The 26,836-nt window shown below is 34.1% G+C and overlaps 2 protein-coding genes across 2 annotated transcripts; both read left to right on the forward strand.

Moving 5' to 3' along the window:
* The first annotated feature begins 63 nt into the window (after positions 1-63).
* Positions 64-2,262, forward strand: LOC130960776 (pentatricopeptide repeat-containing protein At2g20710, mitochondrial-like). The gene is made up of 2 exons (XM_057886237.1): positions 64-558; positions 743-2,262. Exons 1-2 carry the CDS (start codon positions 262-264, stop codon positions 2,009-2,011), a joined length of 1,566 nt encoding a protein of 521 aa, XP_057742220.1. The 5' UTR covers positions 64-261; the 3' UTR covers positions 2,012-2,262.
* A 17,184-nt stretch (positions 2,263-19,446) lies between these two features.
* Positions 19,447-21,571, forward strand: LOC130960786 (pentatricopeptide repeat-containing protein At2g20710, mitochondrial-like). The gene is made up of 2 exons (XM_057886245.1): positions 19,447-19,907; positions 20,091-21,571. The coding sequence occupies exons 1-2, from the start codon at positions 19,611-19,613 to the stop codon at positions 21,399-21,401; spliced, it is 1,608 nt and encodes a 535-aa protein (XP_057742228.1). The 5' UTR covers positions 19,447-19,610; the 3' UTR covers positions 21,402-21,571.
* The last annotated feature ends 5,265 nt before the right edge of the window (positions 21,572-26,836 follow it).

Here is a 26,836-nt window from a genome sequence, read left to right on the forward strand (position 1 = left end):
GGAATCTAATTAATACTAAGAATGTTTTTAGATTTATTTTTCCAAAATCATTCGCCACTTCCTTGTGAAGTTACATCGAATTACAACTTTGCCACTGAGACCAAATGCTGTTGCTCACAGCTCACTTCGCAGTATTCACAAACTTACAATATTCTACTACTCTTCCAAGCGCTCACTCCGCAAATCCATTGCTGAAGAACAAAACTTGCATCTTGCAACTCTTCTTCGTTACTCTCTCTCTCTCTGAATTCCGAATAAGAAATGGTACTACTTACCCGTCTGAGATCCGCTTTACGTCTTCTTCCTCGTTCTTCCGCGACCTACGCAACCTCTGCCGCTTCTACCTCCAACCTCTCACCGGCGAAGAGGAATCAAAGCGCCAACGTTTATGTCCCGCAGGATTTGTACCGTCGGATCTTCATTGTGACCGATCCAACTCTCCCGGTTGTTACGATTCTCGAGCAGTGGGTTCAGGATGGCCGAACTCTTAGCTACAATGAACTGCTATTCGTTATCAAGCAACTTAGGTCACGCAAAAGATATAAAAACGCCCTCGAGGTATTATCATCATCATCATCATTAATTACTAATTAGTCGTTATTTAATTCATAAAAATATTATTTATTCGAACTTTAGGTTGAATCATGATCTAGCTGCACAATGCGATTCAAATGTTAAAGGTATATGTTTTTCTGGCTGGGTTGATTTTTGGGATCTTTGTGAAAATGAACCGTGTTTGCAGGTATCATTTTGGATGTCTGAGAAAGGATACTCTGAACCTAGATCTTCAGATTTTAGTTTAAAACTGGACTTGATTGCAAAGGTTAAGGGAATAGAAGAAGCTGAATCCTATTTTGATAGCATTCCGAACTACTTAAGAACTACAGATTGTTACAGCACTCTTCTTAATTGCTATGCTCAAGTTAGAGATGTGGATAAAGCTAAAAGGATCATGCTGCAGATGAGACATTTGGGTTTCGCAGGGTCTACTTTGGCAAGAAATGCTTTGCTTAACCTCTACTATCAAACACAAAACTATGACAAAGTGGAAAATTTGTTGCTTGAAATGAAAGAAGAGGGTATTAAATTCGATAGATTTACATTTTCCACCTTGATTAATACATATGCAGCCAAATCTAATATAGAGGGAATCGACAAACTTCTTGCACAGTTAGAAGATGATCCATCGTATTCCGGAAGTGTAGATTGGGTTGTTTATGCTGTGGCTGCCAATTGTTATCGCAAACTCGGGTTTCATGATAAAGCTTTTAACGCTTTAAAGAAATCAGAGGAGTGCGTGGATTACACAATATGGAAAAAGGCCTTTCCTCATCTTATAACTCAATATGCAACAATAGGGAAGAAAGAAGAGGTGATGAGGTTGTGGAATATTTACAAGATGGATGGGAAGCTACTCAAAACAGACTATTCAGCTGTAATAAGTTCATTTCTTAAGTTGGATGACATTGAACTTGCTAAGATTATCTTTGAGGAGTGGGAATCTAGAAACCAGTATTTCAGAAATTTCTTTATGCCGAACAAGATGATAGCAGCTTACAGCAGAAAGGGCAAAATGGAGGAAGCTGAAGCCATTGTTAATAGGACAATCTCGAAGGGAGGAAAGCCAAATGAATGGACTTGGTCAGGGCTCTTGCTTGGATATATTTCACATAGAAATTTTCCGATGGCTGTTCGATGTATGAAAGAGGCAGTTTCTCTCTGTGAAGTGGGGCGTAAGTGGAGGCCATTACCGGAATCCTTAGCTGCCATTTTTCAGTACTTGAAATTTAATGGAGATATGGAGGAGGCAGAGGATTTGATAAGGTTACTCAGTAGCAAGAATGTTATCTCCCTTGATGTTCATAACAAGCTGATGAGTTGGATTAAGGATGTGGAATCAAATGTGCCTGCAATTGATGTGCTGGGAGGCTATTCACATAAACAAACAGGTGAAATTTCAGAGCCAGAGGAAGATAGGAACAACCCTGACTTCTGCCTTAGCCATCAATAGAATGTTAAGGGATGACTATCAATTAGGCAAATCATGAATTAGGGTTTACATTTGGTGTACACATCTTTTCAACAATGAAGTTTAGGACCAATTAGTGTAGGTGAATGGTTCACCAAAAAGACTGATTCTGAGTTGGTATGTCTTATATATCACTCTCTTAAATTTTCTAAGATGCTTCATTTCAAAATTGATAGAAAAATAAAAGGATGGGAAATCAGGATTAAGTAATAACTTGTGGTTGAGGAAGTTCGGGTTTGAAATATTTGATGGTTGATTCATGGTAATAGTTTAGTCACCAAAATAGGATACACTATGTTAATAGTTTACCAAAAAAAAGGGAATATTTTTAAGTAATTTTTTATGTAAACATATTTTTTTTATTTTAACAATTATGTTTAAATATAATAAAATAAAATAATTATTTTATTTATTAGGTTAAAAATATTTTTTTAAATAAAAAATAAACTTTTAAAAAAATGTAAGTTATATTTTGAAAAAAAAAATATTTTTTTTATATTTTTATTTTTACTATTAAAAATTTACTAAACACACCAAATTTCTTTTAACAATTTAAAATCTTTCAAACAGCATATAATTAGTCTTGTTACATCGCCCAAATTTTTAAATTAATTTTAATATAAAAGTTGGAATGGTGTAATACCTCTATAATATAATAGTGTAATATGCTGCTATCATACTAAAATTTACCTGAATTAAAAAACTCGACCAATGATTTCTGTAGTTTGAACCCACTTAAAAAAGTTGTTACTAACAATTCCTATAAGGCTGAATATTTGAGAGGATTGAGAGAGATTTATTGAAAAAGAACGACTTCGATTGAGAGAAAGGAGAATATTGCTTTAATCAATGGCCACCATATGTCCAACGATGATCAACGACATGGAGGCTTAGGAGAATCGTGACTAACAATTTCTATTAAAGTCGTCCATGTAGTGTGTCATTGTACGGTTCATACCTCTCCATTCATTTACCTCTTCGAATCAACGACTTTATAGTTGCCTTCAAATTCTTCTTTACTTTCACTTTATAATCTTTTTAATTGATATCCGGGTTGGATCAGGTTCGTCCACAGTATAAGACAACTGTTTAAACTCTACATACAGCATAACGACAAACACTTGTGATTGAATTTAACAATATTGAGAACATTTCTTTGTAAACTTGCATTATCATTGATGCACATTATTTGAAATTAAATTAACTCATCAAATGTTAATATAGAACACCTGTATAGAATATTTGTCATTCTCTTTAGTTTATGAGAACCTATACTTTAAAAAATAGAGAAAGTATAGGGAACTAATGGAATGTTTGTACAACGTGTATAATAGAGATTTAAGAAGTATTAGAGATATAATCATTAGTGTTACTTTTTCCTATCAACTGAAACTTTTGAGATGAGTGGTATCATGACATGGTATAAGAACTCTAGGTCTAAAACAACAAAAATACAAGAATTGTAACACATAAATATTACACTTTTAGTTGCATTTGATAAAATTTGACCATCATAATCAACTCTTAAATTGACGACAAAACTAGCTTTCACTAAGCGCATAAGAAAAAAATATAAATAAAAAAATTGCTTGTGATGAAAAAAAATAATTATAAAATTAGAAGAAAGAGGAGTGACATGTAAAGAGAAGAACGTAGTGGCTTATATATAGATAAACTTTTTTTGAAATCGTTAGCCACAAGTGTATTTTTTAAATATTTTAAAATTTTTTTAGTAAAAAATCGTTAATAACAAAATTACTTTTCAAAGATTCTTTTCTGTAGAAAACGTTAGTCAAGCTTTCTTTAGAGAGAATTTTATCTTTTAGAATTCGTCAACAATAATTTCATTTTGCCTTTTTGTCCTACTTCAAATTGATACTCATGATTTTTACTTACACTAACTATCTCTCATACTAATGTATTACACAAAAATATGATAATATTAAACTAAAACATACCTCATTTTGGCAGGTATTTTTTTTAATAAATAATTTAGTTATTTTATTTACTATTTGTAACTTATTTATCAATTTGTATCTTTTTACTTATCCCGTTTATATTGTAAACGAATCAAAGTTGTGAAGTCATGTACTGCCTTGCACATATCACATTTATACACGTGTTGTGACACATGATTTATCTCATTTACACTGTAAAGGAGATAAGACTTACGTATTTATATAAGTAAGTCGTGTATAGCATCTCAAATATCCTTTTCATTCTCTTTTTTGCTTCATTTCTCACTCTTTTAGACATTTTTCTTGATATTCTTGAGATACTCGAACATTATGGCCCTCGCAGATGCACGAGATAATGACATCAATTACTTAAAATATGTGACATGGTATATCGCGGGAGCAATCGACTTTTAGGTTAGTGTTGTTTTTCTCTTTTAAATAAATAAGTATATAGTTATAATTAGGGTACTTTTATAAATTTAGTATTATTATACATTATTAGAATAGATTAAGTTTTGATAACATGAAATAAGTTAATTGTCAGATTAGCTTTTGTTAAGTATTGAAATATATATGTTATTAGTAAGTTGCTCTAGTGAGTATTAGTTGTAATGTTATTAAATAAATTTTTAAAATGTGTGATTTAGGAAATTAAGTTTTCAAAAGAAATTAATTAATTTTGAAGAATAATAAAATTTTGAAGAATAATAAGTTATGAAATGTGAAATAAATATTTATTATATTTTTATTTTTTATTTTAAATTTAAATTTTTTATTTTAAATATGATAAATAATTTATTTTATTGAATATTTATTGTATAATATTTCATATTTTTGAAAATCTAAATATGAATAAATTATGATGTTATCTTATTAAGTTTAAACTTTATAATTCTAGAAATTATTCTATTAGAAATAATTGAATAGATTACAAAATAATTTCATTTTAAATCAATCCAGGTTGTTATGTAATTTTATTATAATTGAATATTTTGTATAATTTTAATAATTAAAAAATAAAAAAGAATTGTACAATTTAATTTAAGTAATTTTTATTATAAATAAATTATGACTTATTATTAATTTAAACTTTTTATTTTATAAATTAATTTATTAAGAGTAATTAAATTAGTTTTATGAATATTTAAAGTCAAGTTAATTAATATTCTTGTGTAAATTTTTATAATTGGTTATTTTATAATTTAATGTAAGTAATTTCTATTATAAATAAATTATGGTTTATTTTATTAACTTGAGCTCTTAGAGATTAATTTATTGGAAATGATTAAATTGATTTTTATAAATACTTTAAGTTTAAGTCAATTAATATTTATGTACAATTTTTATTATAATTAGTTATCTTATAAAAATAGAAATTAATGTTATGCAAAAATAATGAAAAGTTATATGATTTAATATATAATTAATATTTGGGTTTAAAATGTATTTTATAAAAATGTGACTAATATGTTCATTTTATAATTTAAATTAAAAATAATTTTTTGAGCTTATTGATATATTGATAAAGAAAATTTTATGTGTTCCGAAAGTAATTTTACAGTATTATGTTTGAATTCCTCGTTTCGCTGCAACCACGGTCATTACTGTGAGAGCCAACGCTGCTACTGTCCCAGTTGTGTTGAGATGTAATATCGCTGCTATCTTGACTGAAACTGTTGCATGACTAGTAGTGGTCCTGCCAGTTGTTTCGCCATAATTCCGCTTACGGTTTCTTTTAATTGCGACATCGAGATAGGGGATTTATTTTTAAAGTTTAACAGTTTAAATTTTAGAATGCCTACAAAGTTAATCGGATCATTGCAAATAGTTAATGTTCATACCCTGGCCCAATAGTAAAGGCCCAGGTCCAAATAAAAGGCCTAGTCCAGAGGATTGAGCCTTACTAAAACACCAACCTTCACACTTAGAAGTCGGTGTCAAACCCGACTTACTCCCAAGAAGTCGGAACGGAGAATAGTTGGCAGATAAGCACTCATTTAAATGAGTAACTGCCCCTAAAATCTCTCTAACTACTTTAATCGAGCCATATCTTAACCTCCCTAAGATAATGGGACGGTTAACACCCTAAAAATATGGCACTACTCCAACGGTGGTTATTGGCTCACCACTATAAATGCACTGACACCCCTCAGGTATCTCGAAGCCCAATACTCTCTAGACCTGCTCACACCTTTGCTAACTTAGGCATCGGAGTGTCTTTGCAGGTACCACCCCCCATTCATTCTCGAGCACAAGTCGGAAGGAGGCTCCAACGTGCAAATTAGCTCGGAAGCCACCATCCGCGGGCGATTGGGCTAGCAAAGGCATCTATCTTATTAATCTCCGGTTACCCACCGTAACATTGGCGCCGTTGCCGGGGACCCGAGAGATCATCCATCGATGGCGGATAGATCCCACGAAGAAGGCCATGTGGAGACAGATTCTGAACAAGAGAATCTGGACACAGGCAACAACGATGTGGAAATCGATAATCAACACAGGGAAGGTACTTCTGGAGTAAAGAACCCGAAGGTAAACTCCTCAGAAGGACACGAGTCAGGAAAAGAAGGACCCCCCCATGTAAATGAACTCATGGGATTAGTCCACAGCCGCCTAGAGCAGTTAGAGCAGGAGCGAGAGCGGCAAAAGGAAACTGAAAAGAGCTTAAAAGAGGAGATGGAACGACGAAAAGAGTTAGAAAGAAAACTCTTAAAGTTGGAATACTCCCTCAAAAGTCGCAACTCCCGCGACGAACAAGAAGAACCACCCTTAGGTGGGGAGGATCCCTTCAGTGAGGACATAATGAGGGCTAAAGCCCCGAGAAACTTCAAAATCCCTGATATGGACCTCTATGACGGAACCACGGATCCTAAGCATCATCTAAGCAACTTCAAAAGTCGGATGTATCTAGCTGATGCTTCCGACGCTACACGATGCAAAGCTTTCCCGACCACTCTATCGAAAGCAGCGATGAAGTGGTTTGATAGCCTCCCCCCGAGGTCGGTTACTAGTTTTGAAGACCTCTCAAGGAAGTTTTTGATGAGGTTCTCAATCCAGAAAGACAAAGTGAAACATGCACCGAGCCTCCTGGGAATAAAACAGGAGGTCGGAGAATCTTTACGGACCTATATGGAAAGGTTCAACAAAGCATGTTTGGAGATTCAAGACCTACCCACAGAAGCAGTAATAATGGGGTTAGTCAATGGACTTAGAGAAGGTCCTTTCTCGCAGTCCATATCCAAAAGACACCCCACCTCCTTGAGTGATGTACATGAAAGAGCTGAAAAGTACATCAACATGGAGGAAAACGCCAAATTAAGAGATCTGAGTTGGCGACCGGGGCCCCCTCCCTCAACAAAAGAGAGGGAAAGGGAAGCCAAGAAAAAGGAAGAACTCGGTCTCAAAAGACCAAGAAAATATCACTCTTATACTCCTCTGAAAGTTTCTATAGTGGACGTATATAGAGAGATTTGTAACACAGAGAGATTGCCACCCCCTAGACCCATTAAAAATAAAAAAGGGGGAAGCCGCAACGACTACTGCGAGTACCATAAAATATATGGTCACTCCACAAACGATTGTTATGACCTTAAAAATGTGATAGAAAAGCTGGCTAGAGAAGGACGGCTTGATAGATATCTCATAGAAAGGTCGGACGGTCACGGAAAAAGAAAGCGAGACGACATGGATAGAAGAGACCCACCACCACAGACACCAGAGAGACATATCCACATGATCTCAGGAGGGTTCGCGGGAGGAGGACTCACCAAATCCTCTCGCAAAAGACATCTCAAAAGAGTCTATCAGGTCGGGGAAGAGTCATCCGACCTCCCTACCATTTCATTCACAAAAGAAGATGGGCGAGGAATAATCCCTGGACATGACGACCCAGTAGTGATAACCATGATCCTAGCAAATGCCCATCTCCACAGAACCCTGGTGGATCAAGGAAGCTCGGCGGACATCCTTTTTAAGCCCGCTTTCGACAAGCTAGGATTAGATGAGAAAGAACTAAGAGCCTACCCCGACACCCTATATGGATTAGGGGAAACGCCAATAAAACCACTAGGATTTTTGCCCCTTCACACTACTTTTGGAAAAGGGGAAAAATCAAAGACTCTGAGTATAGACTTCATAGTCATCGATGTGGGGTCAGCATATAATGCTTTAATCGGCAGAGCTACCCTCAATCGACTCGGAGCAGTGGTATCTACTCCCCACCTCTGCATGAAATTCCCGACCTCAGCGGGAATAGCAACGGTAGGGGGAGATCAAAAGTTGGCAAGGAAGTGCTACAACGAAAGCCTAAACCTAAGAGGAAAGGGCAGAGAAGTTAACACAATAGAGCTCGGTGGCGCAAGGGCCAGAGAAGAGCTGCGACCACAACCGGGAGGGAAAACCGAGGAGATACAGGTTGGTAAAGAGGAAGGGAAGAACACTCATATAGGAGCCAACCTAGGGGAAACTCTAAAACAAAGGTTGACTAGGCTCCTAAGAGATAATTCCGACCTCTTCGCCTGGAAGGCCTCTGACATGCCTGGGATTGACCCCGAGCTCATGTCCCACAAGCTCTCGGTTTATCCAGGATCCCGACCTGTACAACAAAGAAGACGCAAGCTCGGCCCAGAACGAGCCCTAATAGTAGAAGAACAAGTACAGGCACTCCTGGAGGCTGGCTTCATCAGAGAAGTCAAGTACCCAACATGGCTAGCCAATGTAGTGCTAGTCAAAAAACAGAATGGCAAATGGAGAATGTGTGTCGACTACACCGACTTAAATAAGGCATGTCCTAAGGATCCTTATCCCTTGCCAAGTATTGATACCCTAGTAGACTCTAGCTCGGGGTATCAATACCTATCATTTATGGACGCCTACTCGGGATATAATCAAATCCCAATGTATGAGCCAGACCAAGAGAAAACATCATTCATCACACCCAGAGCTAATTTCTGCTACGTGGTCATGCCATTCGGATTAAAGAATGCGGGGGCCACATATCAAAGGTTGATGAATAAAGTGTTTTTCCCTCATCTGGAGAGTCTAATGGAAGTATACGTCGACGACATGCTGGTAAAAACAAAGAGAGAAGACGACCTCTTGACAGACCTCTCGCAAGTCTTCGACACCATAAGGCTGCACGGGATGAGACTAAATCCCGCAAAGTGCGCCTTCGCAGTGGAAGCAGGGAAATTTCTAGAATTTATGCTAACACAAAGAGGGATCGAAGCCAATCCCGACAAGTGTAGAGCCATCCTAGAGATGAAAAGTCTGACTTGTTTGAGAGAAGTCCAGCAGCTAAATGGCCGACTTGCTGCCCTCTCCAGATTTTTGTCAGGATCGGCACTGAAATTCCTTCCACTATTTTCCTTATTAAGAAAGGGATGCCAGTTCGAATGGACTCCTGAATGCAAGGAAGCATTCCAGGAGTTCAAAAAGTTTTTAAGCCAACCTCCTATTCTAACCCAACCCGTACCTGGGAAAGACCTCGTCCTGTACTTATCCGTAGCAAACAAGGCTGTCTCGTCAGCCCTGATAAAAGAAGACGAGGTCGGACAACATCCAGTCTACTTCATCAGTAAAGTTCTACAAGGCCCCGAACTAAGGTACCACAAACTAGAAAAGTTTGCTTACTCCTTAGTAGTAGCCTCGCGAAGGTTACGGCCTTACTTTCAAGCTCACACCATAAGAGTCCGTACGAACCAACCCATGAAGCAAATCCTCCAAAAAACGGATGTTGCAGGGAGAATGGTTCAATGGGCAATAGAGCTCTCCGAGTTCGACTTAAGATATGAAACTCGGACAGCGATCAAAGCTCAATGCCTCGCCGACTTCGTTGCAGAATACGCAGGGGATCAAGAGGAAAAACCAACTACATGGGAACTCTATGTAGATGGATCCTCCAACAAAACGGGAAGCGGCGCAGGCATAATATTGGCGGATGAAAGAGGAATCCAGATAGAGGTTTCCTTAAAATTTGAATTTTCGGCTTCAAATAATCAGGCAGAATATGAAGCCTTGATTGCTGGACTAAAACTAGCAGAAGAAGTCGGTGCTACAAAGGTGATGATATACAGCGACTCACAAGTGGTGACCTCCCAGATAAGTGGAGAATACCAGGCAAAAGACCCAAATATGAAGAGGTACTTGGAAAAAACTTTGGAATACCTTGGGCGCTTTGCAGAAACCGAGGTCAAACACATAACTCGGGATCTGAACAGCAGAGCAGACGCCCTATCTAAGTTAGCAAGTACCAAACCAGGAGGGAACAACAGAAGCTTGATCCAAGAAACCCTTCAGGAGCCCTCAGTAATAAAAGATAAACAAGAAGTACTTGAGGTAGTCGTTTTAAACCTCGGATGGATGAACCCCTTAGTTGAATACATGAAATTCGACATCCTCCCTAACGAGGAGAAAGAAGCCAAAACGATCCGAAGGGAAGCACAACACTACACCTTGGTGAGAAATATCCTTTACAGAAGGGGGATATCAACACCATTGTTAAAGTGTGTACCGACCTCAAGAACCACCGAGGTACTGGAGGAAGTACATAGTGGAATCTGCGGAAACCATCTCGGAGCAAGGTCACTAGCCAGGAAAGTAATCCGAGCTGGATTCTACTGGCCGACCTTGCAGAAAGATGCCACAGAATTTGTGAAAAAATGTCAACCATGTCAGATGCATGCAAATTTCCATGTGGCTCCACCAGAAGAGCTCATCAGTATCACTTCTCCATGGCCTTTTGCAAAATGGGGAATGGATTTGCTAGGTCCTTTTCCCCAAGCGCCAGGACAAGTCAAATACCTGATCGTGGGAATAGATTATTTCACAAAGCGGATAGAAGCAGAACCATTGGCCACCATCACCGCTCAAAGAAGTCGGAGGTTCCTCTACAAAAATATCATCACAAGATATGGGATACCTTATTCCATCACTACGGATAATGGAACCCAATTCACCGATGCTACCTTCAGAAGCTTAGTAGCCAGTATGAAAATCAAACATCAGTTCACCTCGGTGGAGCACCCACAAGCCAATGGGCAAGCCGAGGCAGCCAACAAAGTCATACTGGCAGGACTAAAGAAGAGACTACAAGAAGCAAAAGGAGCTTGGGCTGAAGAGCTCCCTCAAGTGCTATGGGCTTACAGGACAACACCCCAATCCGCCACGGGAGAAACACCCTTCCGACTAGTCTATGGTGTGGAGGCAATGATACCAATAGAAATCAATGAGCAAAGCCCAAGGGTAATTCTTCACGACGAGATCGGAAACATACAGGGGCACAAAGAGGAGCTCGACCTGCTCCCCGAAGTCCGAGAAGATGCCCAGATAAGAGAAGCAGCGTTAAAGCAAAGGATGACTACAAGGTACAACAAAAAAGTCATTCGAAGAACATTTGCTCCAGATGATTTGGTCTTAATCAGAAACGACATTGGAGTCAACAAATCAGGAGAGGGAAAGCTCGCCGCAAATTGGAAGGGACCATACAAAGTCAATGAAGTTTTAGGAAAAGGTTATTATAAAATAATCGACCTGAATGGCACCGAGCTCCCGAGGTCGTGGCATGCTTGTAACATGAAAAGGTACTATAGCTAAAAGCGAACTCTACTCCCTGATGTACTCTTTTCCCAACTTCATGATTTTTTCCCAAAAGGGTTTTTTCTGGAGAAGGGTTTTTAACGAAGCATCATAGTAGAGGCTAAGGAAAATAGACTATCAAAACCCTTAGTAGCAAAAAGGTACCTCCCTAATTAATAAAGATCTTTTTCATCTACGATATCTCTTATAAAATCCTTTTCAATTTTTATTTTTTGTCTTTCTACGAAACGCGCCGACTTAAGCTCGACAAAACGTGAAAATCCCATGAGCCGACCTAAATGGTCGTCAGGATAAAACGACGAGGTACAAGTCGGTGTAAAGAGGTTATAAGAAGCCGATCGTAAAAACTCGGGAACAAATCCGACTCATAAGTCGAAACGAGATCCCGAGTAGAGAAACTCGGGAATACTTCGATCCATAAAACAGAGTGAAGGACCGAGTAAAAGAAAAACGCATCGCAAAAGTAACCTAAGTCATAAAAACTCACTAAAGCAAAGTTGAGTACAAGGGATGATAAAAAGAGATTGAAAAACCTAGAAAAAAGTTTAAAGGCTGTCCCAAAAGTCCTTAAACAAAAGGCTCAGAAAAACAAACAAGCCAAAGGTTTTCAGAAAAGATCAAGGGGGCTTCGAAAAATCAGAAAAGCATACACGCACACAGGTAACTTAAACCCTTATCCAAAAAAGGGTATTCATTTCGCTAACTTAAAAATCCCTTATTAAAAAAGGGTACTTATAAAATATTTTGTTTACGGCCTTAAAAGGCCAAAAGAAATTGTTCAACCAACCAACTAAAAAGAGTTTAAAAAACGGAGGCCCACAGGCTGGACCCCAAATAGCCACAAGTCATTTTTTAGAAAGATCACCACCATCGGAATTAGGAGGAGCGCCACCAGAGGTATCCATGGGAGATGAAGAGATAGGAGGAACTGCTGAAGAACTCGGAGCGTCTTTGGAACGAGGAGGGGACTCAATAATCCTCTGCCCCCGAGTCTTCAATTCTGACTCGGAAACAATTACGGGGGCAGGAGGATCCACGATGGCACCATCAATAACAACCTTGTCAGGATGTAGAGGAGAAAGATCCAAGTCGGGAGCAATCACCCTGACTTGCTCCAAGAAAATCCTCCAAGACTCCTCGGCGCCATCAGCAATTGAGTCCTCCAACTCATCATATGCCTTCCGAGAATTCAGCAGATCATTCTTCACAGACACAAGATCCTTGAATAAGCTTTTATAGCTGGCCTGCGCCGTTTTCCTCAACTCCATCTCCATGTTGTACTGGGCCTGCAAAGCCTTCCCTGTCTCCCGGAAGGTATCTCTCTCCTCCCTCAGCTTGGCAATCTCCCTCTTCAACTCTCCCTCATGCTCCTGATAGGAGCGAAGCCTTCCCTCTAGCTCCTCGACCTTCGAGGTCGTCCCTAAAGAGCTGAGGGGAGCCTTCTCAAAGATATCCAAGAGCTTGCCACAAACCCCCGCCGCCTTGAGACTCTCCTCGACCATAGTGGTAAGGTGGCTCCGAACAGACATATCATCCATGCCTATACGAACATGGGGATAGATATTCTTTCGGACAAACTCAATAGCATCCGCCTTAACCTCACCAGAAGCACCGGACTCTAAAGTCTTGCGCTTCTTTGGATCAGGGGAAGGTCGGACGACGGGGAGCGACTGAGGGGGAGCTGAAGAAGAAATTACGATAGGCTTGGAAAGAGTCCCAACGTTCCGAGGAGGAGGAGGAGGAGAGATAACCCTGGCACCATCGGCCCGAGCGCGAGACTTGGCCTTGGCCTCCTGGACTCTCTGGAAAGATTCTTGAGCATTTGTCTTAGCCATTTCTGAAAGAGAAAAACAATAGCTAAAGAATCAAACAAGTCGGAATGATCAGTTGATAAGTCGGAAATTTAAACAAGAAAAAGCTACCTAGCTGCGCCTGGACAAAGGTCGGAGACCCTTGGAGAAACTTCTTAGTATCTAAATATGGGGCCCTCCCCCACACTTCTCGGAGGAACCCCACAATGGCAGCCTCTACTTCATCCAGGTCATCCAGACCATATTTCTCACAAGGGGAGGCCTCCAGCCAATATAAGGGAAAGCGAGGAGAAGAGTTATCATCCAGAAAAAAGGGGTGGTGACCCTCTACAGCTTGCACTTTGAAAAAATAATTTTTGAAGTCATGGAAGGATTCGTCAAAAAGGGTGAAAATCCTCCGACCTTGTATGGCTTGGAAGGACACCCATTGCTGTTTGTTGTTTAGCCCACTAAAGGGCTTAGTCATGTGGAAAAGAAAAAAGAAAATCCTCAAAGAAGTCGGGAAGTCCAAAGCTTGACTAATAAATTGATAAATTTTCAGAAAACCCCAAGAGTTGGGGTGAAGTTGGGTAGGGGCAACTCGACAGTGGTGCAAAACAGACATTTCAAAATCCGAAAAAGGAAGAAAGACACCCAGACGGGTGATCATACATTCGTACATAAAGAAAAAATGAGAAGACGCCTCATTGGCCCTCCCAAAGCAAACCCGGTCTTCTGGACCCGGGACTACCAACTCATACTTCGGCTCGTCATCCTCAGAAACACAAATCCTGTGGTGAGTACGAAGATGAGTAATAAACTCCGCATCAACCAAAGGTTCCTCTCCTAGGATTGTGACATCAACCCATTGAGAAAGAGCCTCTACAGAAGACATTTTCTAAAAACACGACGGAAACCTACAAAGGAAAAAGGAAAAAAGAATCAAAAAACGAGAGTCCCTAAGGGGATACGAAAGCCTACAACGTCACTTCTCCCTCTCCAAAGAAAATAAAAGCATGCAATCACAAAGCATGTCATAAAAGTAAAACGCTAACCTTTATCCGAAACCAAAGGTTGAAAGAAGCAGAGGTCTCTGAATACAAGAATGAAGCATCAACAAAGCAAGAAGAAATTTGAAAAAATTGCAGAAACGAAAAAATGAAAGAGCGGGAAAGTATTTATAAACATACTAAGGGGCATAATGGTAAAAGCGGGGCAGTCATTAATGAGAATGCACCGTTACCAAAGTCCACGCACATCCCTAACGGACACGACGCTTGATTAGACGTAACTGTCAAAACCGAAAAGACACGGAAAGTCACGTCGGTTTCAGGAAATCACGTCGGTCCTCCAAACAAGTCGACTACGAACCCGAGTAAAATACTCGAACCCAAGTCTTATAAAGATCTTGGGCTCAAGTAGGGGCACTGTTCATACCCTGGCCCAATAGTAAAGGCCCAGGTCCAAATAAAAGGCCTAGTCCAGAGGATTGAGCCTTACTAAAACACCAACCTTCACACTTAGAAGTCGGTGTCAAACCCGACTTACTCCCAAGAAGTCGGAACGGAGAATAGTTGGCAGATAAGCACTCATTTAAATGAGTAACTGCCCCTAAAATCTCTCTAACTACTTTAATCGAGCCATATCTTAACCTCCCTAAGATAATGGGACGGTTAACACCCTAAAAATATGGCACTACTTCAACGGTGGTTATTGGCTCACCACTATAAATACACTGACACCCCTCAGGTATCTCGAAGCCCAATACTCTCTAGACCTGCTCACACCTTTGCTAACTTAGGCATCGGAGTGTCTTTGCAGGTACCACCCCCCATTCATTCTCGAGCACAAGTCGGAAGGAGGCTCCAACGTGCAAATCAGCTCGGAAGCCACCATCCGCGGGCGATTGGGCCAGCAAAGCCATCTATCTTATTAATCTCTGGTTACCCACCGTAACAGTTAATAATGGATAAGAGTTAATTAATTGATGTGAATGGCTTGAAATGTGTTTGAAAATAATTAGTTGTTGTGATTACTTTGAATTATGATTGAAATTAGATGTGGTTGTGAATTGTGATTGAGTTATTGACGGTTGCGATAAATTGACTGAAATTCTGATCTTTGATGGTTATATTGGATTGGTTGCCGGTGAGCTGGTTATTCCATATATTGTAACGATAGTGGTATTGATTAGTGACTGATTGAAACTGATTTTGAGAGTTTTTGAAAGACTGGATCTTGAAATGTTAAGCTGCTAGTTGAAAATCTAATTCCTGAAATAAAATGACAATTTTGAAAGCAAACCAGTAATTCAATAGTAATCAAAATGATATGAGATTAAAAGTTAAGTAAACTACAATAAGTATAGTTGTTAAGATTCCATTTTGAGGGGTTCGTATTAACTGAACAATTAGTTGTGAATTTTTAAAGTTAGGCTGTGAAACCTGATTTTTTGCATTACTTTTAAATGAAATTAGTAACTTTGAAAGGCTATAACTAATTCTGTGATAATCAAAATTGCATGAAACCAATTCTGAGTTAAACTTGAAAATGTATAAAGTTGGACTAGAAAGTTTAAGGTCTTTTTGTTAAATATATGATTTATGATAAATTTTTGAATTGTAGTTGTTAAATATGATTTTTTTTGCAGAATTTTTAAAACAGCAGTAACTTATTAGCTCGGCTGGAAATGTTATAATTTGAATTTTGATATGGGACCAATTTTAAATGAAACTTTGGTATTATTATTTTAATGTCATAAAATTTTAATATTGTTGGAGTTGTGGTTTTAAAGATATGAATTTTTGAAATATAATACATTATGCAGTAAAAGACAGATTCTGTTTTCTTAAATCAGTAACTTTGAGAGCCTATAACTTTTAATTTTGGATGGATATTGAAGTGTAACTAATTGGTGGTGAAAACTAAGTAAGTTTAGCATGTGTGAATTAAATTTCAGGACTGTCCATATTTTAATGAGTGAGTTATAGAATTTGGAAGAGGATACGTTCACTGAATTTTAAAACAGAACTTTGCATAAAAATACTAAACTTCCAAGTCACATAATTTCTTCAATAAAAATGGTATTGACCTGAAAATAATTGAAAAAAAAAGTAAATGAGTCTATTTGAAGTTTTGAACCATAATACATTTGAAGGTCATTGTATTTAATTTGGATTTTAGATAGAATTTTAAAAGTTGAACACTACTGCTATTTTCTGGGTTATAATACTGCAGAGCAATCACGGTTTTTTCTCTATTTCCGAAGTTAGAGTAATCAAAAAATTATTATTATTGATTTGTTAGAAAGCTTAATTTGAAACGGACATAAAGTTTGCAAATTCTGAATTCGTTTGATATATTAATAATAGAAAAGAAGATAGAGTGTTGAGAATATTTTGGTGACAGCAATGAGTTCGTGAAGTTAAAAATGAATCTTAGTGTTATATGCTTGATTTGGTTTTGATGTTTGTTGAAAGATAAAAAAAAAAAAACTAAATTGGTTCAGTTTACAAATAATGAATTCAAGCTTGAAAAATATTAGTTTTTATATGGTTTAAGTGACTTTTAAGGTTGGAAAGAAATTGAAATGGATTTTAGTATTAATACTAGATATCTTGAGAATATTAGAGTAAGAGCTATTATAATAACTTAAATGATCCTTTTGAAAAAGGATAGTTGAGATTGAAAATTGTTGGTATGTAACTCTCATAATGAGTAATGCTATGGTTGTTTGGCAAGGACCTGAGTTTTGTCCTACTTGCGTAATTGCAATTGTAAAAGAGATAATGAATGAGAATGTGAAACGAATGATGAAGTTATGTGCCTGCCACAGAAGAGCAGAGTAATAATTGTTTGATTTCTGTCTTAGTAGAGCAAAAAGTTCTATATCTGCCATAATAGAGTAGATATTATCACAATAGGATAATCTGCTTTTTGTTCATTTATTTTTCTGCCACTATAAAGCAGAGACTGTCACAGAAGAGCAACTATTTGATTTGCATGGGTTGAAAAATCGTATTCGGAATAACGTGAATTCGTGACTGGATAATGTCGGAATACGGGTAGGCAATCGACACATAAGCTCATGACCTATACTAGGACTATACATACATCATTTTGTTTGTACATCATTCTCTGTTATATTTTTTGTGCTTTTATTCTATTTCTTGCTTTGTCTATTTATGTTCTGTTTGTTTGTTTGTGTTCAGTACTGTCTAATTTATTTGTGTATCCATTTACTTTTAGATCGAAGCTTGTTTTTAATCAAAATTTTTTTTAAGGGATATAACTTGAAGCTGATGACCAATTCTGCTAACATAATTTTAAAGAATTTTATGGAATTAATGAGAATAAATATTGTTGAGAACTTTGGTTTAGTTCTTACTCTAAAATTTTTCACCCTTTCAGGAACACAGGCTTGAAGACGCAATATAAAGCTGCGGCCGATTAGTATTTAGTAGACTTTATTTCTAATTTAAGTTGCTTTCTTAGAGTCATCTCTCTCTTGATGCTTAAGATTTTATTTTATACAGAAGAGTAGGTGTGGTATGTTAAATCTGAATTTTATTTTAAATTTATTTATATAAGATTTATTAATAGTATTTATGTAATTATTATTATTTGTAAATTTTTAATATACAATTTTAGAGAATAAAAAAATAATTTTTTTGGTATTTTCCTATAACTAAATACGATATAATATAAAGGTTCAATAATTAAATAGGTAATATTTAAAAAGATTATTTAATATTTTTTTAATAAAAATACCATAACCGAAACAAAGTATTTTATTGAAAGGGATGTTATATATTGCAATGTGGTTGAATAAACTTTTTAAATCTTTGACTTATGAAATTAATTTTTTTGAATAGATTTATGCATTTAGAAAATGTACTTAGCTACTAATTGCGTGGAAGTAATAAAATAGGGAGTTACTATAAAGATGTTTAAAATATTTTTTTTAAAGATATTTTTTAGTAATTAAAATTTAACACATATAATCAATTAAACCATATTATTTTATCAAAATTAGACTAGACAAATTAATTTAACTGAAAAAATGGTGAATCAAATTTTGAATGGTCTAAATTAATATTATTTTTTTATAAAAAATGACTACGATACCTTTATTAAAGAAAATGACTAAAATATTTTATTTTATATATATTAAAAATTTTAAATTCTAATTCTATGACGCAGAAAAATAAAAGACTAGAATTTAAAGTTCTCAAAATTAATATATATAATAAGAGTATTTTAGTTATTTTTATAATAAGAGAATTATAGTTATTTTTTATAAAAAACAATATTAATTTAGACTAGTTTAAAATTTGATTCACTATTTTTTTGATAAAATTAATTTATCTGACCTAATTTTGACAAAAATAATATGGTTTAATCAATTATATATGTTAAATTTCAATTATTATAAAATATTTTTAAAAGAAGACGTTATAGTGGAGCTTGTTATTTTTTATGTGAGAGAGAGAGAAGTGTATAACAAGAAGCTGTGAACAGAAACGTGTTTTACATTGGTATGGGATATACAAATCGGATGCACCGATTTGTTTGTTTTATTTTTTTTTTCAAACAAACAATCACAACTCGGACGGTCCGTTTTGATTTTTTTAAAAAAAAAAAAAAACCTAAAAACGGAGGGTCCGTTTTGTTTTAAAGGAAAAATAAAAAAAAAATAGAAAACGGAGGGTCCGTTTTTGGTTTTTAAAAAAAACAAAAAAAAACCTATACACGGAGGGTCCGATTTCATGTTAAATAAATAAAAAAAAAAAACAAAAACTAATCGGACGGTCCGATTTGTGATTAACGAATTTTTTAACAAAGAACTCAGACGGTCCAATTTCTCCCTGTCCCACACTTGTGTCTAACACCTGTATACACCATAATCAAGCACAACTCACACACCCTTCTAATATAAAAAAAAAATTAGCCTTATAGTGGTTCCTAATAAAATAATGTTCAGACTTCAGACGGGAATCTAACGAAAACTAACTACTAAGAGAGTGTTTTTATTTTAGATTTATTTTGCAATATCATTCCCCTTTTCCTTGTGAAGTTACATCGAATTACAACTTTGCCACTGAGACCAAATGCCGTTGCTCACAGCTCACTTCGCAGTATTCACAAACTCACAATATTCCACTACTCTTCCAGACGCTCACTCTGAATCTCCATTGCTGATGAGCAAAACTTGCATCTCTGAATTCCGAATAAGAAATGGTAGTACTCACCCGTCTGAAATCCGCTTTACGTCTTCTTACTCGTTTTTCCGTGACCTACACAACCTCTGCTTCTTCCACCTCCAACCTCTCACCGGCGAAGAGGAATCAAAGCGCCTTCGTTCATATCCCGCAGGTTTTGTACCGTCGGATCTTCCATGTGAGAGATCCAACTCATCCGGTTGTTACGATTCTCGAGCAGTGGGTTCAGGATGGCCGAACTCTAACCTACGATAAACTGCTAGTCGTTATCAAGCAACTTAGGTCACGCAAAAGATATAAAAACGCCCTCGAGGTATCGTCATCATCATTAATAACTAATTAGTCGTTAATTAATTAATAAAAATATTATTTATTCGAACTTTAGGTTGAATCATGATCTAGCTGCAAAATGCGATTCAAATGTTGAAGATAGTGAGATACTATGTTTTTCTGGGTTGAGTTTTGGGATATTTGTGAAAATGAACCGTGTTTGCAGGTATCATTTTGGATGTCTGAGAAAGGATACTCTGAATCTGGATCTGCAGATTTTAGTTTAAGACTGGACTTGATTGCAAAGGCTAACGGAATAGAAGAAGCTGAATCCTATTTTGATAGCATTCCGAAATACTTAAGAGCTGCTGAATGTTACAGCTCTCTTCTTAATTGCTATGCTCAAGTTAGGGATGTGGATAAAGCTGAAAGGATCATGCTGCAGATGAAACATTTGGGTTTCGCAGGGTCTACTTTGGCAAGAAATTCTTTGCTTAACCTCTACTATCAAACACAAAACTATGACAAAGTGGAAAATTTGTTGCTTGAAATGAAAGAAGAGGGTATTAAATTCGATAGATTTACATTTTCCACCTTGATTAATACATATGCGGCCAAATCTGATATCGAGGGAATCGACAAACTTCTTGCACAATTAGAAGATGATCCATCGTATTCCCAACATGCAGATTGGTGGAGTGTTTATGCTGTGGCAGCCAATTGGTATGGCAAACTCGGGCTTCATGATAAAGCTTTTAACGCTTTAAAGAAATCAGAGGAGCGTCTGAGTTCTACAATATGGAAAGAGGCCTTTCCTTACCTTGTGACTCAATATGCAACAATAGGAAAGAAAGAAGAAGTGATGAGGTTGTGGAAGATTTATAAGATGGATGGGAAGTTACTCAAAAGAGACTATTATTCAACTGTAATAAGTTCATTTCTCAAGTTGGATGACATTGAACTTGCTAAGAGTATCTTTGAGGAGTGGGAATCTAGAAACCGGTATTTCAGAAATTTCTTTATTCCGAACATGATGATAGCAGCTTACAGCAGAAAGGGCAATATGGAGGAAGCTGAAGCCATTGTTAATAGGACAATCATGAAGGGAGGAAAGCCAAATTTATGGACTTGGTCACGGCTCTTGCTTGGATATATTCCACAAAGAAATTTTCCGATGTCTGTTCGATGTATGAAAGAGGCAGTTTCTATCTATGAAGTGGGGTGTAAGTGGAAGCCACTACCGGAATCCTTAGCTGCCATTTTTCAGTACTTGAAATTTAATGGAGATATGGAGGAGGCAGAGGATTTGATAAGGCTACTTAGCAGCAAGAATATTATCTCCCTTGATGTTCATAACAACCTGACGAGTTGGATTAAGGATGTGGAATCAAATGTGCCTGCAATTGATGTGCTGGGAGGCGATTCACATAAACAAACTGGTGAAATTTCAGAGCCAGAGGACGATTGGAACAACCTGACTTCTGCTTTAGCCATCAATAAAATGTTAAGGGATGACTGTCAATTAGGCAAATCATGAATTAGGGTTTACATTTGGTGTACACATCTTTTCGACAATGAAGTTTAGGACTAATTAATGTAGGTGAATGGTTCACCAAAAAGGCTGATTCTGAGTTGGTATGTTTATATATCACTCTGTTAAATTTTCAAAGATGCTTCGTTTCAAAATTGATAGAAGAAGTAAAAGGATGGGACATCAGTATTAAGTAATAACTTATGGTTGAGTAAATTTGGGTTTGAAATATTTGATGGTTGATTCATGGTAATAGCTTAGTCACCAAAATAGAAAACAATATGTTACCAAATAAAATTGTAATAGTTTTAAGTAATTTTTTAAAAATATTTTAGAAAATATATATAATTTTATATTTAAATATTTTATGTAAAATATTTTTTAATTTAATAATTATGTTTAAATATAATAAAATAAAAAAATTATTTATTACGTTAAAAATATTTTCTAAAATAAAAAACTTTTAAAAAATGTAAGTTATTTTTAAAAAAAATATTTTTTTTAATATTTTTATTTTTATTATTAAAAATTTACTAAACACGCCAATTTTTTTAACAATTTAATAACTTTCAAACAGCATATAATTAGGGGTAAAAAACCATATTAAGCCAAATGAGTCAAAAAATAACGTAAATACGCCAAAGCAAAAATCGTTTCAGCAATAAGCCAGAAGCTATTTTTATATAATTCGAACCAGCTTGGTTCGAACTCCATTTCTACATAATTCGAACCAGCTTGGTTCGAATTATATACAAACACATACACACACATAATTCGAACCAGCTTGGTTCGAATTACACACAAACACACGCACACACTAATTCGAACCAGCTTGGTTCGAATTACACACAGTAATTCATGGTATAATTCGAATTATGCTGTTAAAAAATTAATAATTTATTAAAAAAATTTATTAAAAATTTATTAAAAAAATTAATAATTAAAAATTAAAAAATATATATTTTTATTTCATACGTTAAAAAAAAGTTAACAAAATATTTAATTACGAGACTTCTTTAAAATATTAATGAGCTATCAATTTGAATTCCATACAATACTTTTCTGTCCATTTTTAATAGTTCATGAATATTTTTAATAAATTTTTTTAAATTATACTACAAAAAATATTTTATCCTATGCAAAACAATTTAAAAAAAATGGCTTAAAAATGTTAGGAGTACTATAAAAATTTGTAATGTTATAATAACTTAGGTAAATACATGCATGTACTCAAATTTTAAATAAAATACTCTACATAGTCAATAATAATTTAAAATGAAAGAAAATATTTTATTCCATACAAAATAATTAAAAAATATATTTTATTCTATACAAAATAATTTTAAAAAATGGCTTAAAAGATGTTATGAGTACTATAAAAATTTGTAATATTCTAGTGATTTAGGTAAATACATGATAAAAATATTTTTTCTTTAATTTCTAAATTATTAGTGACTATGTGGAGTATTTCTTTAATGTCCTAAGTCATTAGGACATTACAAATTTTTATATTACTTCTAACATCCTTTAAGCCATTTTTTAAATTATTTTGCATAGAATAAAATATTTTTTGTGGTATAATTTAAATAAATTTATTAAAAATATTCATGAACTATCAAGAATGGGCAGAAGAGTATTGTATAGAATTCGAATTGCTCACCATATAATTTGAATCAGAGTAATTCGAACTTTCCTATGCGTAATTCGAATCATGTAATATCTCACCATATAATTTAAATAATTTTATTAAAAAATTATCATGAATATTTTTTAATAAATTTATTTAAATTATACCACAAAAAATATTTTATTCTATGCAAAATAATTTAAAAAATGGCTTAAAGGATGTTAGAAGTAATATAAAATTTGTAATGTCCTAATGACTTAGGACATTAAAGAAATACTCCACATAGTCACTAATAATTTAGAAATTAAAGAAAAAATATTTTTATCATGTATTTACCTAAATCACTAGAATATTACAAACTTTTATAGTACTCATAACATCTTTTAAGCCATTTTTTAAAATTATTTTGTATAGAATAAAATATATTTTTTAATTATTTTGTATGGAATAAAATATTTTCTTTCATTTTTAAATTATTATTGACTATGTAGAGTATTTTATTTAAAATTTGAGTACATGCATGTATTTACCTAAGTTATTATAACATTACAAATTTTTATAGTACTCCTAACATTTTTAAGCCATTTTTTTTAAATTGTTTTGCATAGGATAAAATATTTTTTGTAGTATAATTTAAAAAAAATTATTAAAAAATATTCATGAACTATTAAAAATGGACAGAAAAGTATTGTATGGAATTCAAATTGATAGCTCATTAATATTTTAAAGAAGTCTCGTAATTAAATATTTTGTTAACTTTTTTTTAACGTATGAAATAAAAATATATATTTTTTAATTTTTTAATTATTAATTTTTTTAATAAATTTTTAATAAATTTTTTTAATAAATTATTAATTTTTTAACAGCATAATTCGAATTATACCATGAATTACTGTGTGTAATTCGAACCAAGCTGGTTCGAATTAGTGTGTGCGTGTGTTTGTGTGTAATTCGAACCAAGCTGGTTCGAATTATGTGTGTGTATGTGTTTGTATATAATTCGAACCTGCTTGGTTCGAATTATATAGAAATGGAGTTCGAACCAAGCTGGTTCGAATTATATAAAAATAGCTTCTGGCTTATTGCTGAAACGATTTTTGCTTTGGCGTATTTACGTTATTTTTTGACTCATTTGGCTTAATATGGTTTTTTACCCTATAATTAGTCTTGTTACGTCACGGAATTTTTAAATTAATTTTAATATAAATGTTGGAATGGTGTAATACTTCTGTATTATAATAGAATAATGTAATACGCTATTGTCATACTGAAATTTATCTGAGTTAAAAAACGTGACCAACGATTACTGTAGTTTGAATCACTTAAAAAATAGTTACTAACGATTCTTATAAGGTTAAATATGTGACAGGATTGAGAGAGAGAGATTGAAAAAGAACGGCTTCGATTGAGAAAAAGATTAAGGAGAATGTTGCTTTAATCAATGGCCACGATCTATCCAACAATGATAAATAACATGGAGGCTTTTTGAGAATCGTGACTAATGATTCCTATTGAAGTCATCCGTACAGTGTGTCATCGTGTAGTCGGTGTAGTCCACACCTCCCCATCCACATGCCTCTTCCAATCAACGACTTCGTAGTTGCCTTTAAATTCTTCTTGATTTTCACTATTATAATTTTCTCAATCGATATTCGGGTCGGATCAGGTTCTTGGACAATATAAAGTAATTATTTAAACTCTATATACAACTCAACCACAAATATCTGTAATAGAGTTTGATCGTATATTAAGAACATTTCTTTCAAATTTGTATTATCCTTAATGCACATTGTTTTAAATTAAATGAACCCGTCAAATATTAATATAGGACGTTTGTATAGAATATTTGTCATTCTTTTTAATTTATAAAAATTTATACTTTGAGAAATAATACTTTTAATCTCGTCAAACACCATTATAAAAAAAAATAATAAAAATATAAAGATTATTACACATAAATATTATACTTTTAAATATTTTTGATAAAATTTGACCATCATAATTAACGAAAAAGGAGTGACATGTAAGGCTGGAAGTGAGTCAAACTAGCTCATGAGCCAGTTCGAGCTCGACTCGTTAACAGCTCGATAAGCTAAGCTCGTGAGCTAGTGAGCCAAGCTTGAACCTGAAATTGAGCTCATAAATTAAATGAGTCGAGTTTGAGTTTGGATAAATTCAGCTCATTAGCTCGTGAGATGGCTCGATTATATATATATATATATATATATATATATATATATATATATATATATATATATTATAACAATCTTAATTATTTAATATTTATATTTATTTTTTACATATAATTTTAATATAGGACATAAATAAAAAATTTATAATTTATTGATAAAAAATAATATATAAAATTGATCTTTTTAAATATTTTTAAAAATATATAAGTTATAATTTTATTGATATAAAATTATAGATTATGTATTTATGTTTCTTTTATTTGAGTTAACTCGTGAGTTAGCTCGTGAATTTTTGGTGAGCCGAACTTGAGCTTAAGGTAGCGCTTTATATATGGATAAATTTTGTTGAAATTGTCAGCCACAAGTGTAGTTTTTAAATATTTTAAAATTCCTTTGCTAAAAAATCGTCGATAACAATTTATTTTTCAAAGATTCTTTCTTATAGAAAACGTTAGTCAAGATTTTTTTGGAGAGAAATTTATCTTTAAGGATTCGTCAACCATAATTTCAATTTGGCATTTTGTCCTATTTCAAATTGATACTTATAATTTATATTTACACTAACTATCTCTTATATTAATGTATTACACAAAAATATAATAATATTAACGTAAATCACACCTTAATTTTGTAGGAATTTTTTTTTAATAAATAATTTAACTACTTTATTTACAGATATATGTTATTTGTAGTTTATTTATCAATTTATATTTTTTTTTATTTATCTCGTTTATTCTGTAAACGAATTAAAGTTGCACATATTTTGTTTACAGTGTAAAAGAAATAAGTCATGTATCGTCTTATACATATCACGTTTGTATACGTGTTGTGAACTTGTGATACATGGTTATCTCATTTACACTATAAACAATATATATATATATATATATATTACAATTTTAATTTGTTTATAATGTAAACAAGATAAGGCTTAGACGCGCCTATATAAGCAAGCATGTTGTTTACAACGCCTCAAATGTCCTTTTTATTGACCGTTTTGCTTCATTTCTCCTGCTTTCGTTTTTTTTTCATATTTTTTGAGATATTCGAATATTATAGCGCTCGCAAATGCACGAAATTATGACATCAACAAAATGAATGCAACATAGCACATTGTGGGAGCGATCGACTTTTATGTTAGTGTTATTGTTATTCTCTTTTAAATAAATAAGCATATAATATTTTTATAGATTTAGTATTATTATACATTATTAGAATAAATTATGTTTTGGTAACATAAAATAAGTTAATTGTGAGATTAGCGTAGGTTAAGTGGTGGAATATATTAGTAGTAAGTTATTCTACTAAGTATTAATTGTAATGTTATTAAATAAAATTTTTAAATGTGCGATTTTGGAAAATAATTGTTTAAAAGATATTTATTAATTAATTTAATTTATTTTAAAGAATAATAAGTTATAAAATGTGAAATAAATGTTTATTATGTTTTATTTTAAATTTAATTTTTTTATTTTAAATATGATAAATAATTTATTTTACTGAATATGTTGTAATGTTGTTGAATAAATTTTTTTAAATATTTGATTTATAAAATTAATTTTTATGAATAGATTTATGCATTTAGGCCTTTAGGGTATGTTTAGGTTTAGCTACTAATTGTG

The sequence above is a fragment of the Arachis stenosperma genome, chromosome 2 (genome assembly GCF_014773155.1).
Source record: "Arachis stenosperma cultivar V10309 chromosome 2, arast.V10309.gnm1.PFL2, whole genome shotgun sequence".
Lineage (NCBI taxonomy): Eukaryota > Viridiplantae > Streptophyta > Magnoliopsida > Fabales > Fabaceae > Arachis > Arachis stenosperma.